Below are 15,906 nucleotides of genomic sequence, written 5' to 3' on the forward strand. Positions count from 1 at the left end.
ATAAATGCCATTATTCCTGAATGTCTTCTGCAGTCATATCAACATCTGCCCTTGTTCCCATGTTCCATTTGTTACAGATTTTCATCATAAGTGCTCTATAGTTCTTGGGTACTGCCCTGATCTGGTTGGGCAAATAGCTTCGTTGGCACAGCAGTCTTGCTTGCTGATCTCCTTTCCTGAAAATATTCACTGGTGTTTCTCACTAGCTTTCTTGCAAGCTGAATATGACAAAAGTACCAGTCTGGAAGCTATGTAGTCATATTAGTGTGGCTCTGTGCCAGAGCTAAAAAATCCCATTAACAGGCAGGACATACCGTGTTACATGTATACTTGTACACAGCTTTAGAGCTTCCAGACCAAAGCTGGCTCCCCTCCAGCCATTCCTGAGTATGGCTAAAGTAGGCCTGTTATCTGTCTACTCCTGTCCATATAGACATATCCTTCATAATCTCTCTCCCTTTTTTTTTTCTTTTTGGCTCTTTAGGATTTTTTTGTTTGCCAAGGCTTGATGGCAGGTTGTATTTGGATTGCACCCAGTGTTGATGTAAATTGGTTATATAATATCCCAGCTGCTCTGCTGGGAAAACAAAACATATAAAACTAATAAAGGCAACTAAGAGCCATGATTATATCAGTTCTGGGAATTCTGCTAGTTGTTTGGAATAAAGTCTAAGAAAATATCAATTTTTGTATAGTAAAATACTGTTTAACAACCTGTTATTATGTAAAGAATTTATTAACTTTTCTGTTCCCCTAGTCAAAGAGATCACTCAGTGGCTAAACTGATTAGTCTTTTCCATCCATGCAATTATAAATCATAAAATATGTTCATGCCATTTACTGGAAGGAAAATAAATACATTAATCACGTAAAGGATGCAGTAATACGCATTTAGACCTCAGTTGGCTAGCATCATGTACTCAGCAAATGGAAGACTATGCTGACGTTATTGACTTCAAAGTCTTTTGCTAAATCAGGGCTTGGGGAGTTAAGCACACAACTCTTGTTCAGTGGAAATAAAATTGACCTGTCCACCTAGGAAATTAGATTATATTTTCCAAAAGAGGTGTTGGCAGATGTGTAACAAAACATCTGTCAATGCCGATACCTTTACTTCTGTTTGGTTTTGGAGACAAGAACACACCCTTTTTTATTTTCTCTAGTATGAATGCTGCCAGAGACTTAAAAAGCCCAGCTGTTGCCACGGTCGCTATCAATACAACTATTTACTGAACCATATCCTTCATTTGTGTTTTCTTCTGAACAGGAACTGGTGAAATGTCCTTTTTACTCTCCTCTGTGAGCCCTGAGATTATGTATGTTATTTTAAAGAATGTTTTTTGTGCTTTATTTGTTAGCTGTTTAGTCCTGGCTGTAGACCTCTTTTTATGTCAGGCTGACCTCTGTCTCTCCTCTGACGCTGTACACCAGCATTGTGTTGCTGTAAACAGCAATACAAGCTCAAATCACTCCCTTATATATGTGTTCTTACTTATTTGCTGGCTGCTGACAGCTTTAGCTGCTGGTGACCAGTACTAGCATAACAGAGAAAGCAGCTGTGCCAAATGTGGCAGCCAGCAGTCTTCAGTGATGTTAGAGGTTTAGGAGAGACCTTTATTTTAATGGGAGACATGGTTTCTACTTTAAGCAGGAAAAAAATCAGGTTTTTGTGGCTGTTTGGCTTGCACTTTTTGCAAATTGCTTGTAACTGAAGATAGAAAGATATGAGCAGGGTTAAGTTCTTTAAGGAACTGAAAAAGAGCCAAGCCAAAATAAATTTTGAAAATCTGAGGATCTGCATAATGACAGTAGTTGTCATGATAATTTGGGATGGCTAATTATGCATGCAAACAAATGCAGTGAGATGGGTCTGACCTTTTCTGCTATAAAGGGGCAAGTCTTCATTTTTTGTGTGTGCCAGTCAGAATAAATGGTGTCTGGCTGCCGTCTGGTGCTGGTGCAAAAAGGCAGTGGCATGATTCAAGCAAAGCACATTTCCTAGAGGAGCATCCCCTTTCTATTTTTGCCTCTGCTAAATGGTTCATGCAGCAGAAATTAGAAGTATCAACATATGTTGATGTTTTGCTCAGGCTGTAGTTACCCTTATCTGATGTGTATGTTTTTCCACCTCAAGGAACAAATATCCTCTTATTAAGATAATAGCATTTCCATGATACATCTGCACAGAAGAATAGAGAGTCATGAAGTATTTCCTTGTCCGGTTCATGCACCATCATATTGGGGGATAGTAAATGTGGAGAGCCAAAGTGGCTCTCGTACCTCCCTGTTTCTGCCCCCTCTCAGAGTGTAAGAATCAGCTAAGCTTAATTCTCCTGCCCAGGGCACCGGCCATTTCAGCTGAGTGGATGAGGAGTTAGGGCAGATGATTTTCTTTTGGACTCATAAAGGGCATGGGACTGTACTATCAATAAGCAATTATGCAGTGTCCTTTCTCCAAGACATGATGAAATTATAGTTTGTCTTATAGCACACGATGGCTCTGTAGAAGTTGCTAATGCTAGACCTTTCGGTGCTGAGTAGGAGCTTTTGCTTTTATCTGCGAACTAAAATGGTCTACTTAGTAAGGTTGATCATAATCAAGACCACTGCATTAGCTTTCAAAGCAGCGACTTTGTAGCATTTGGGGAGGAGATAGGAAGATTTTTTTTTAACCCGATTCAGTATTATTTAACTGATTCAGTATTTACAAATCTCAGCCTGATGGATGGGAGTCTGGGCAGGAATCAACATCTGCTGGTGACAAGCTTAAAAATAGCTATCTGTGCAACACCTCTCTGCATTTGCAACACTCCTGTGTAACTCTGAGAACCTGATTCTGCAAACATTGTTTTAGGGAAGAAGGTTTTGTTTATTGACTGGGAGAAAGTGAAGGAAAAATATCATTGCTGTCATCGCGTAGTGAAGCTGAGCATGTGTGTAAGGGTTTGAAACACGGGGCCTAAGAAAACTGCACTGGGAGTCCAAGAGTTTGTTTTACTGTGATTACTGACGTAGGCAGTGCAAGACAAGAGGGAAGGCATGAAATAAAACTTAACATTTTAGTGAGTGCCATAAGCAGGTTGCTGGTGCCAGGCAGGTGATATCCTAAAGGCAGGAACTGTGTTACATGGAATAATTAAAGCTTGCAGATAGTAACTCTTAAAAATTATTAAGTTTTGGATTAAACAAGGCCGCATATCCAGCTTTGGTAAGGTTATCATGGTAAAGAAATACACCAGCAGCTGGAAGTGAGCATTTGTGTACCTAGCTAAGCTTTGAAATATGGATAGCTGCTGTAACTGAAAACACACTGCAGAATCAGGAAACCAGAAAGCAAATAAAATAAATAATGATTCCTGTTTTAAAGAAAGAGTCCCACAGATTTTCTTCCGTCAGTTTGCAGGAGGCCTTGCTCCTGATTTTTGCATGTTTGTGGCTGAGCAGCATAAATAGCTTCAGTGATTTCGGGGGGACAGCTGGCCGTGCTCAAGCTGTATACCTGTGCAAATTTACCCAGGACGGGGACCAGTGACTTCATCGGAAATCAAACCGGCGATGTCAGGCAAAAAAGGGGGGGAGGGGGAGAAGCATAGCTGGAGCGTGTCGAGCCTCCTTTGCGACACAGTCCTGGAACGCGGTAAGTAAGAGACCCCTTGGGTTAAACATTAATCGGTTAAAATCGCAGATAACGCCTGCCCTGAGCACGGCGCTTCTCTGCGCGGCTCCCCAGGCGGCCGCGGGGAAGGGGGCGCCGCCGGGGCCGCGCCGCGGAACCGGGCGGGGACGGGCCGCGCTGCCGCCCCCGAGCCCCGCGGCGAGGCCCGGGGCCCGGCACCGCGGCCGGGGGGGCCCCGCTTCCGTGCGGGCGGGGCGGAGGGGGCTCGGTGGCCGTTACAGACCGGGGCAGGCACGAGCCCATGGCGCAACTTCTAACGGCCGCCGCAGCCTGGCCCCGCCGCGCCGGGGCTGGCGGCGTCCCCCGCCCGCGGGGGCAGTACAGCGCCGGCCGCCGCTGTCCGTTGCGCCGAGGCGCGGCGCGGCCCGCCTCGCCAGCGCGGGGCACCCTCACCCTCCTCCTGCGCGGCGCGGCGGGGAGGGGCCCGGCAGACCGGTCCCGCCGCGCAGCTCCCCGCGGCCGGGCGGCAGCGCGGCCACCCGGAGCCGCGCCCGGCCGCCCCGCTCGGCTCAGCTCAGCTCAGCCCAGCCCGAGCAGGAAGCAGGAAGCCACCGGCGGCGGCAGGGCGAGCGCAGCGGCACCGGGTAGGCTCGGCCGGCGGGGGTGCACCTGCTGGGCCCGCGGGGGCGGCCCTGCGGCTTCCCGCCGCCGCGGCACCCCCTCCCCTCCCCTGCTCTCCTGTCCTCTCCCCGCGGGGCCGCCCGGGGGCCCCGCTCTCCCCCTCGGGCATTGGGTGCTGCTGAGGGGTTAGACACACCCCCCCCCGCTTTCCTTTCTTCCTTTTTCTTCTCCCCCCACCTTTTTTTCTCCCCCCTTGAGGATTCAGGTTCCAGTACGTCCCCTGCGGCTCGCAGCCTTTCCCTGAGCCCTGCCCCGCAGCGGTTAATTGCGCGTCAGATTTTGGTGCAAGGCGTGAAGCGCGGGGAGGATGGTGCTTCAAGGAGCCGCTGGTTTTCTTGATTAGAGGAAGCGGTAGATGTAGGTTGGTGCGCCTCGGTGTGCGCGGTTGAAGACACACAGTCTGCAGTGAGTGGCTTTAAAGCCACGTTGAAAGCCAGAAGTGGAGATCTGCGCTAGCGGGTATTGAACTGCTGCTGAGGAACTTCCTATGGGGATGTACACAGCTTCTCCTGGGAGTCGCACCTCATATGGCTGGGGAAGGCCCACCGTGGGGAGATGTGTTCTCCGGGCCTGGCCATGCAGGATAAGCCTGCATTTAAGCACTCCATCCGAGTGCCAGGCCTGGCACTTGACATTTAGGGAGGCTGGGCAGCTGCGCTGGCTTTCACTTAGTCATCTCGTGTTGCATTAGCCTCCGGTCAGTGCAGTTGCTAATGCAGAGTTACTGGGCGTTGTGGAACTTGGATATAGATTCATTGCACATTCACAGGGATGGTTTCCCACATTTTAAAGTCAGGATTAGTTGTTTTCAGATTTGTGCATTAATGTTAAACAGAAGAAATGCTGCCATTTGAGATTGTTCTAAAACCTCCTAAGCGCATGGATTCGGTAGTTTATGGCCCAGGTGTTGAGCTGTCAGGCATTAAGTACAATGTGCCTTTGATCTGCATGTGCCCGAAGGCACTCTCGAGTCCTTAAGGACACCCTGACCAGGGCCTGAATTTTGTATGGAGGAAGCAGTGGGTAATGCTTGCCTGTCCTCCAGAGTAACCGTGCACTAAGGTGTAAGGACCAAGCAGGAGCTTCACTCCATTTCTCCAATGCACGACACAGCACAGCTGAGCCAGGGTTTATGGTATTTGCGGTGGTAAAGGCCAGTAAAAAAATGACAGTGTTTTCCTGAAACAGCAAGGGAATTATGTTTCAGACAGTGCAGCGTGAAGCCTGAAGGAAAAATATAAAACGTGGAAGGTAAGTATGGGTTCAAACTTAGTACCAGAATATTGTTTTATACCTGGCAATATAATAAGGAGTAAAGGTATTTTTTTGCACTACCAGAAAAAGTAGTCTTTGAAAATGGAAGAATAGGAAACCAGTTCAATTATTGAACTAAAGTTTATTCTTGTGCTTTGTTAATAAAGCAGAAATATAAAAGATGTGTTAGTAAACTACCTGCTATCTGCTACAGCTTATTAATATTGTTTCTGAAGAATAACTTCTTTATAAAACCTAGTTTCATCTACAGCAGCATGAGATCTATAACCGGTTATCACAAGTGTCATTGCCATAGGGTCATTTGCTTTCACAGGGAAAGTTTTATTTGTTTGTGAAAAGGACAAGCATGAATGTCAGACGAACTCAGGGATATATGGAGATAGAGATAAATGATTGACAATAAACGAGAACTTGGGGCATGAAATCCACTCCAGTCCTTTTAAGGCCAGAGTTTGGGTCTCTCTGCCTGTAGTAGATAAGATGAAGTCATTCCCTGTCAAAGAGAGTTAGGGTGCAGTTCTCTGAATGCTGCTGATAGTCCAGTCTGCTGAACCCACATGCTTCTGGATTTACAGCAAGCATATGCCATCATGAGACTGTGTTTTTTGTACTAGCTTTTGTGTGAGTATGATCTGTGCAGCAGGCGCACAGATGTGTAACCTTGTGTGGCCACTTAGCATTAAAGTATTTTGTAAGATATGTGGAGAGTCTTCTGGCTTCTTACACTTTGTACACATTAAATAGTAACCTGTTTAACAATTACATTTCCATGAATGACAATTGCCTTATCCCCTTATAGTTTAAGGGAACCATTTTAAGAAGTCTGTGACCTCAGCTTTTTCTTTGCTAGCCTCTCACGTTTTTTTCACCCCCCAATGGATATTTCTACCTCCTCACTCGGAGTGTGGCCACTTAAATAATCGTTTCAGTATTTAGGACAACTGTGGGAGAAGAGAGATGGGTTTGGGATTGCCCTGAAAGAGGTCTGCTACTACTGGAATGCTGCTTAAAGAAAAGCTCACTCCTACCCTGGGCTGCCTCTTCTCACCTCTTTTTCTCTTCTCTTCCTTTTCCCACTGGAGTTCCCCATAGCTCAGTTCTGCCAAGCACGAATGACTGATGAGCATTTCATGGCTTGACATTCAAGCTCAGCTGACCTAATGGCTAGCTGTTACTGTAAGGAACACTCCCAGTTTTAGTCCCTGGCTTTATGCTCCTGCTGCTTCAGGTGCATCCCACTTAGCAGTCCTGTGGCCACAGAATGAGTTAATATTTTCTATTAGATCAGATGTTTTTCAAGGCTGGTTTTCTGACAGATCAGCCATCTGAACTGAGGCTATACAGCTACTAGGTCCAACACAGAGGGAGGCAGGAACCTGCAGCTGAGGGTTGGAGAGGAAAGGAAGGGTTGCCCTTTCCCTGGCCCCTGCAGCTTCAGAGAGGAGGTAGGAAACTCATGGTGGGAGAGGTGGGAATGATTATAGGGTTTGTTGGTTAATTGCACAACTAGTATCTGATTTGGAGAGGAAAAGAAAGAAAAAAGCATACCATACAAGATTAACGAGTCTATTCTGTTTTACAGGAGAGAGATTTCATTGTGGGGAAGGGACAGGAGAGATGTCAAGCTGAACCAGGTGAATGTGAAGAATTAAAGGCATGACAAAAATGTGTATTTACATAGAGGAGCAGACCCTTGATCTTTTGGTGGGGTACTCAGTTATGTGAAAAGGGAGTAGATTTCTTCCATTCCCAAGGATAAAGCATATGTGGATAATGAAGTTTTTAACTTGTCGGTTTTGATGCAACAGATACTGTGTTCAGTGCTGGTACTCAGTCAGTCGAAGAGGAGCACAGTTGTGCTTTCTATGGTAAGAGGGGGGAATAAAGACCAGAGGGGAGAGGCTCGCACAGCTGCCTGTCAAATGGCAGCTTCTAAAAATCCCAAGTTAATATAAGCTCTTGATCATGGCAGCTGTGTTTTCTTCAAGGGAGATTTTTCTTTAGCTCACTTCCTGTTGTTTGCCAGGAGAGCGAGTCCTGTATCTTACCAAATCTCGGTGAGACGCATGGCTGGTGCTGCCTTTAAGCCTGCTAGCTTTGGCTACCAGAAGGGTAGGGGGTCTGTCACAGATCCCAGGCAGGGATGCTGCTGGGTAATAGTCATAGTCCTGGTACGTCATCTGCTCTGCTGCTGGAATGGCACTGCTGTTAGCACACAGGGAGGCTCAGCTAGTCTACGTGAGCTGCAGTCACACCTTTTGCCTACAGTGCCTTTTGTTATCTTACTCAACTGGTGGATCAAACTTGCTGCTAAATAACTGTGCAGCTAGTTCCTGGTGCCGAGCCCATAATCATCCCAATCATCTTTTCCTGTTGAGAGGCTTTGGCCAGGATTCGAAGAAATGGTAGGAATTTTACATTTAATGCTAATTTGAACTGGTGCTGTCACAGTCTCAGTGTTCCCTCCAGTGCTGCCTTTGCATGTGAGCCTGCCTTGCCCTTTGTGCTGGCCCCTGGATGAGCTGGTGTAGAGTGCTCAGGTAGTGGAAAAACATCCCTTTTTCCCCACCCTGAGGTTTTTGCTGATTTCGTGCTTTGTGCAGCACTGATGCTGGGACAGGAGGATCAGGCTGGCTGAGGGAGTGCTGATCGAGATCCACTGGCAGTGCTGTTTGGCTGCCTCCACGCTCAAGCTGGAGGGTTCCCAGTTCTGGGTTGAAAACACTGCAGTCATTTTTGAACAAATTTCAACCTTATGAGTGTTTCTGATGTTTTAAAGAAGATCTTTGTAAGGTGAGGAATTACCTATTTGTAGTCTCTCTGGGACAAAAGCAAGGTGGTTTGATGTCACCAGGCTTTGGATCATGTCCTAAATGCCTGTTCCCCTTCTGCTTTGTGCTATGTTGACTTCTCAAAATAGTATTTGTTTATACGGGATAAAATTCAGAAAAGGCATTAATTTATATTGGCTTAAAGTTCTCTATTGCATTTTGATGTCTAGGAGGTTAATTATGCTAATTACTTGTCTCTGAAATAGATAATTGCTGATTTAAATGTAGTGATTAGAAAGTACTAGAATACCTTGATAAGAACACTTACATACCAACTTCTATCCTTTAAGGATCAGGAGTTAACAAAATTAGAGTGAAGAACTGGCCGTGTTGTGACTGAAGGTATCCGAAGAAAACCTTAAGGAAGATCAGATCAGCTCTGCAGTGTATCTTCCAAGTCTGTTGCCAGTCTACAATTGCATGGCTTTTGGAGGATCTTTGTTACACATTCTGAACAGCAGATAACATTTGCCCAACCATATAACCGTGTTGCCTAAAATTTGATACCAGCTGTAGAGTAGATGGCTCAGCTTCCTCCTGGCATTCGCTTCATCACTTTATTTTCAAGAGATCAGTGGTAAGTCTTGGAGTATGTTTCTGATCTTTATTTTGGACATGGTGAGTTTGTATCTGGGAAAGATGGTTCTGGTGCATTGCTGTATTTTTACCTTTTCATTGCTTCATATATAAAGCAAGAAAATAATAGTCAGCTGTGTAACAAATAAATATTGCTGTCATTAAAACGCTGACATAAATTGATGGGGGAACCTAGTTAAGGACTATATTATAGATCCTTATTTATCAAGTGTGCTAGACAATAAACCCTTCTGCCCTTTTCTTTGCAAGGTATATATTTGGAGGAATGAATTTCAAATTTTTATTTTCAAACTCTTAGGTGGCAAGGGGGCTGGAGATTAGCTGGTTTGTCTTGCCTAGAAATGTATTTTCTCCTCCAAAAATTGGTGTATAATAAAGACTTGTAAAAGCTCAATTTTGGTTCTTGCTAATGTAATATAAATAGCAAAAAAGAAAAACAACAGAAAACAAAAAAGCTTGTTTTGGAAACTAATCCTGGAAGCTTTTCTAAAGTCTGTTTGGATGGCATCAGCTTTTGTGCTTTCTCAGAATACTGAGTCAATTGTGCATGAATAACAAAGAAATAACAAATGAAGACGTAGCACTTCCCATTTGAGCAATTTTATCACATATTTTCTCTAGTAGAGCAGCAAGGATAAAGTCATTACAGTTTTTATGGCTTGTGAGGCTGCCTTCAGTAATGGGGGTGAATAACTCACAGTGTAACTCACTCTTTTTTATTTTGTTTGTGAATATGCCAGAAATATAAAACAAGACCCTTGTTATGTAGAAGTTTATAAGGCAGAGAATGACGGAAGAAGATTAATTACAAAGCAGGAACTATAATGTGCTGTGTGGTATTAAAGCTTTGTATCTATGCATGTAGCATTATTTTAAGGTCAAGGTTGGAAGGAGCCAGTAGATCTAGTCTGATCTCTGTGTATTCTTAAAAGCATAAATCTACAAAACATTTCCCGTCTTAAACAACTGAAACGTGTGTGTCGCAGGTAGAGAATAGAATAGATCAGATTGCTGTCTTTGCTTAAAACCCTTGCAGTGACAGGAAGTTTATGACATGTCCTTATAATCCAGACATACTGCAGAGAAAGACCTGAAGATGCCAGTCAGGATGAGGGAAAGTTCCTTTCCAAACCCAAGCTGGTTAATTATGTTCATATATTCCAGCTGACAGTGCACTGTCTCAGTGTCTGTCCACTCTAGAAATGGCTGATTCTTGTTGTTAAAGAGGAAGGCAAAATGAAGCAAAAATCCTATAAGCAGTAGGGAAAGAAAAAAAAAATTAATCTGGAATAGCCAAATTGACAACACACAGAACCACCATTAATGTTCTGATCTTAGCAGAAACCGGATGAGACTATGATATGTGAGATCTGTTTGTCACTATGTTTAGTGTGGAACTGCCTTTTAATGGCCTCTTAAGGAAGGATGTAAACTCAGCAAATCAGCTGTGCACAATCCAAGTGCAGAAAGAAACAGCACTACCGTGTGGTCCTATCTCTACCTGTGTATTACAGAATTCCCTTTAAAGGCTAGATCAGGTCAGATGTTCTAAAACAGTGTTAATGCTAATGTGGTTTCTCTGGCTGTTAGAAAACATGAAAAAGGTTGTCTTCAGTTATTGCCAAATTACCAGTAACTTTTGTAATATGTTAATATATTAATATATAATATAACTTAGCACTAAAAGTAAATCTGAATAAAATTATTTTCAAACACATTTTTTTTATTATTATAGGTATAGAGCCTTCATTTTCATTCTCACTTTCTTGTTATATGCCAGCTTCCATTTATCAAGGAAACCTATTAGTATAGTTAAGGTAAGCAACGTTGTATCCTTGTTTAAACATCCTTCTATTAAACAAAGAAACACTCTTCCTTTTCAGTATTTTCTTTTGTGAATGGCAGTGTTAAACTTTAACTTGGAGTGGTTTAAAAGCTGAAAAAGCAATAAAGGTGGTACACAGTATTATTTACTTAATAAACTATTGTGAGACCACTCCTAGAATATTGCGTATGCTTCCATTCTTTGGGCTTAACACTTTGAACAGTTAGGCCTGTACTTACTACCATTCATATGAATTAATCTAATGTATAGATATATAATATTTACAGGATTGCATTCTTAGGTTTGAGAAAAGTTGCTTATAACTGAGGAGTGAAACGTATAAATGTATAAAATTCTAGTGACATTTACAAGACTATTCCAAATGCTGTTCATAATTTCAATTTTCATAATTGTTTGTACACTTGGGATTCTATGGGATTTTTTTTTTTCCCAGTTATAGGTCTATTCTTGTTCCCAGTGAAACCAGTGGCAAAATCCTCTGGGGCTGCCTTGTATATGACTGATGAGTAGAAATGGGTAAAGTGGGTTGATGTTAGTGAAGTATTTCAAAATCCTTTGGTATCAGAAACACTGCTTCACTATAGGATGTTGTTACCAGCCACATAGTTATTCTTTCATGCAATGGAGGCTTCACACAGCAAAATGCCACTGGCTAATGATTCTGCTGATTTCGGTGGGTCTGACACAGGTTCATGCAGAGCTAGAATTATTAAATTTGCTAGTGTATGGGATTTAGCAGGGTTCTATTATAAGTGAGTCTTCTGTTTTTAAATTCTCTTTCTATATCAGGGAGAGCTGCATAAGCACTGTGCTGCTTCACATGAAGTTGAACTCAACTCCTACAGAGAATATGCTGCCCAGATTCAGCCTGTCAAAAAGCCATCTAATGTGTCTCGATGTGGTTGGGAGCCATTTGGTGAGTGGTGTTTTTTTGTTTTGGGTTTTTTTTTCATGGTAATGTGTTGATAATGAGAATTAGATTATCTGCCTCTTGCTATTTGTTCTTCATATGTGGAGGTATTCAGGTGATTTGTTTGGGAGGGGTGCTTTCTTTTGAATGTTCTCATTGATATTCCAAAGCTAAGTTGTGACACACCTTACAATATCTTTCCTATTTAAAATCACTTAAACAGCTGATACTATTTCACCTGGTATAGCTGTGAGATGTTTCAGTAGAGTTTCAATCAGAAAATGTGTTTGTGTAGAAATTTGGACTTCTCTTTAAAATGTTCATTATGGAAAAAAAAATTGAGAAGAGTAAAAATGAGTCATTATAATCTTCTGTTGTTTTAGTTCAAGGTTCAGAAGTCATTTAAATGGAATTACTTGCTGTATATCTAAACTGCAGCTTTTCAGAGTCATTATCAGTCAGAAGGAATATTCCCCCACCCCCAATTTAATGGTGAGAAATGTGGGACTTTCTTGCACAGCAGGGTTGCCAGCTTACTGAGTAGCTTATAAACCTGGCCCTTTACTTAAATAGAAAAAAATATTTGTCTACTTACAAGTTAAATTCAAATTTAATTGTATTTTAATTTAATTGAGATTTTTTTCAATCATTCCCTGACATTTTATCACTGTCAAGAATATCAGTGGAGTAGAACAGTCGCATTCAATGTTCTAGTCCACTCCAGTCTATGTGGCCATCAGTAATCTATTCTGTTTATTCTTTAATTAGCAATAAAATCCCCCCATTCTTTTCAAAGATAGTTTGAGATCTGAGCTCTGGGTTCTCTATGGACAGAATTCTGTGTTACTAACTGCCTGCTGTGAGGTAGTCATGCCACTGCGAGGACTTAGTCTTGTATGTTTCCAAAATTATTGGAATGCAGTAAAACTTGGTTGCTGTTTGCTGTTCCTGGACCAAGGAGGCACTTATTGAGCTCACTGCTTTAAAACATTAGCTAGCTTTCTTAATTTGCAATACCACCTGAGCTGCAGTGTCCTCCCTCTTCCATGGACTCATGTTATTGTAAAGCTTACCCTTCGAGATGGCACTGTAGACTTGTTCTTTAAGCTCTGTTTTTGAGCAGCATAGCTGGCAAGCTGGGAATAGTGCTAAAAGGAAGAGTGCTGTAGTAACTGTGACTTTACTCTCAAAGCCAATGGGAATTGTGGTTCCTAGCAAATATCCACACTCTTTTTCTTAGGATGAGCTCGGACCTCCTGAGATTAGGTGCTCTGTTGGTGTTCCTAGCTGGGTGCAGTCCTTCCTGCTGCCCCCACGCTTTCTGCGAGTCCCATTTAGTTGTGATTATGGTTGTTTCCTGTACAGAGCAGAATGCTGTTTTCTAAACAGGCTTTCTGTCTGTGTCCTATGAGTAGATGGAAGATGAAATGCAAAAGACTTTAAACATTCTATAAAACATGTTAAGCTGATTCCCTGAAGGCCTGCATGATGATGGCTTTTTTAGTCATTTTGGCTTTGAGAACTTCACACATTTGAAGCATATCTTTCCACTATGCTTTTAATAAAATCCCTTATATTTTTGTGTTTTCCTCTTGTCTAAGAAACTGAAAGAAATGGTCAACATGTTAATAACTGGTGTTTCTTCTGTTGCCAAATGCCGTTTTGAATACGTTGGAATTAAGAATGGGCCTAGTGATATTTTCCTAATATGTTACAGATAAAAGTGTAAGTTGTAGAGGGGTTTTTTGGTTAAATAAAATGTTTTGCAAAATTCGTGCATAAGTCTAAAAGTGCCTATTTAAAATTAAATGTCAATGCAGATACACAAGTATTTTTTTTCATAATGTAAAAACTGTTGGAAAGCTATTGGTACATTTAACCTGATAATTTGTTTTGAAAATATATTCTTAGATAAGAACAACTACAAGCAATTACTAGGAGCACTGGATTACTCATTTCTGTGTGCATATGCAATTGGAATGTATCTGAGGTAAATCTTCTCACTCCTGAAAACCTTCTTTATAGTTTACTATTTTTATACAAGGCTATACTACTTCTGAGCTACTGTCCTTTCCTACTGGCAAGTTTCTGGTGAAGACAGGAAGAACTTGGCTGTCACGGTCCAATCTCTGTGCTAGCTACTGTGAAAAAAATGCATCTTCCTGAGTCCCCAGTGGTATAATCCCTGTTGATATGTAGAAATACTCTTACCTCCCCACAACTGCCTTATGCAGGAATGCTTCCCAGCTCACAGTCTAGCCTGTCTTTCTTCATGTGGAGGTAGGATGTATGTCCCCAAACTGCAGCTTTCATGTGTAGACTAAGCTAGCTGTCCTGGCTTCCTTTTAGTAAAAGGAGAGCAGCTGACATCTCCTAAATGTGTAGTGAGCCCATCTTAAAATGTATGCGATGAGCTGCCATTTGGAGATGCCTCTTTTACTGACTGAAAATGGAACCATCATGAGTAGAATCATTAGCAAGGAAGACAAGTCTTGCTCTCAGTGGCTGGAGACATTGGAGATGTATTACACCTTCCAGGTCATTTGAAGAATGATTTTGTAAGTAAATCATTTCCAGTGTGCTCCAGATGAGTATCTCCCTGAAAGACGATTGTGTGCATGTCAGTACTTGGCAATTAGTGAACGCTAGCTGTTTGTTGTTTTATTTTGTCAAGTGCTAGAAATTGCTTATTTCATTTTTAATGCTTCTGTCAGGGGAAAAAAAAAGATAAAACAGGGCTGCTAGTAGAGTTTCTCCTCAACCAGAATTAAAAAACACAAAATGTGCTTTATTTTTGAAAGCTAGAGATATGGTCTCACTTTAATCATACCCTTTCTTTTTCTTTCCTTCCACGTTTCAAGTGGTATAATAGGGGAACGGCTACCTATCCGGTACTATCTGACAGTCGGAATGCTTGCTAGTGGACTCTTCACTGCAATGTTTGGACTAGGTTATTTCTATAATATACATAACCTGTGGTTTTACATAATGGCCCAGGTAGGCATGCTGTTGTTTAGATACTATGAGTTTCTATGGTGCTTTTTGGTGTTGTGTTGTTTTTTCAGGTGCAAACAATGATTAATGGTTAGATATGAATGCTGGCGTACATTGTGCTATGAAAGGTAATGAGAGACAGCAACAATAGAGTGTATAGCTCCAGGCTTTATTTTAAAAAAATGTTTTTTAGGGGAAGCAATCTTTAAAAACAAATTGAAGTGTTTCAATCTGTGTCAAATCACTGATCAAATCTTTGCAAGCCTTAATGTGGGAGAGTTTTAAAACAGACATATTTACTTTTGTCAGTCTGCCAAGACCTGAGTGATGCATCCTGGATTTCTCTACAGGATAATTATATTTATGCTGCTAATGATGAGCAGTCTCCCACACTGGTGTGGCTGAGACACAGCCAGCTTCTGTAATGAAAATCATTGTGTGGGATTTTTCAGAGCACGTGTAGATCTGATCAGGCATCCCATGTACATTTACCTTTGACCTAAAGTGGAATTTAGGTCAGGACCAGGATGTGACTTGTGCTTCTGCATCATTTTAGACAGGTCCACACCTTGCATTGCTGCTCTCTTTGTATTGTATCAGCAACAATTTCACAGCTGGTGTGTGTCTGTGACATGGTGCAATATGGCATGTAGTGATACTCGCTTGCATATTGAAAGCTTTATAACCATTTCACCTGTCACCTGTTTAACCATGTCACTGCCCCAGTGCTCTTGGGTTACTTGGTTTCTAAGACCTGAGCCAGCTCCTTCAGGTTTGGGCTAGGTGTCTCTACAAAGTGCTGCACTGCACAATGTGGACAGTGTGTCCTGTAATGCCAAGGACAGTCTCATACTGTCATCCTAACTGGTTCTTGGTGAATAAAGTGATGTTGTTTACTGCATGTTCAAGTACTCATTGCGCATGTGAATTATTGTAGTGTGATTTTAGTGTCAGTGTGAAATGCTAGAAAAGGAATTTTATAGGAGTCAAAGCAAGTTAGGATTCCCTTGGGACCTGTTCAACATCCAGACTGAAACAGTTCCTACTCCAGCCTGAATGTAGCATGTTAAGTTTTTCCTCTCAGTTTATGTACATGTTGCTTTTATCCCTTTCAGAATTAATGTTCGGAATTGTCCAGTCTCCCCTAAGGCTTTCT

At 42.3% G+C, this 15,906-nt stretch overlaps 1 protein-coding gene across 7 annotated transcripts in view; it reads left to right on the forward strand.

Annotated features, from left to right (window-relative positions):
• Nucleotides 1-4,088: 4,088 nt before the first annotated feature.
• SLC37A1 (solute carrier family 37 member 1) overlaps nt 4,089-15,906 on the forward strand; it is a 46,511-nt gene continuing 34,693 nt past the window's right edge. The window contains exons 1-8 of one of the 7 annotated variants that reach the window (XM_064525486.1): nt 4,094-4,260; nt 7,155-7,206; nt 7,381-7,440; nt 8,694-8,980; nt 10,736-10,817; nt 11,636-11,762; nt 13,668-13,746; nt 14,618-14,753. In XM_064525486.1, coding sequence (XP_064381556.1) covers nt 8,925-8,980; nt 10,736-10,817; nt 11,636-11,762; nt 13,668-13,746; nt 14,618-14,753 — 480 coding nt within the window. In that variant the 5' untranslated portion in view covers nt 4,094-4,260; nt 7,155-7,206; nt 7,381-7,440; nt 8,694-8,924. Of the gene's footprint in view, nt 4,261-4,561; nt 5,549-7,154; nt 7,207-7,229; nt 7,441-8,693; nt 8,981-10,735; nt 10,818-11,635; nt 11,763-13,667; nt 13,747-14,617; nt 14,754-15,906 lie in introns of those variants that run through there. The other 6 variants (XR_010392835.1, XM_064525497.1, XM_064525471.1 and 3 more) reach the window with 6 other exon arrangements.

This window comes from Dromaius novaehollandiae, chromosome 1 (assembly GCF_036370855.1).
Source record: "Dromaius novaehollandiae isolate bDroNov1 chromosome 1, bDroNov1.hap1, whole genome shotgun sequence".
NCBI lineage: Eukaryota > Metazoa > Chordata > Aves > Casuariiformes > Dromaiidae > Dromaius > Dromaius novaehollandiae.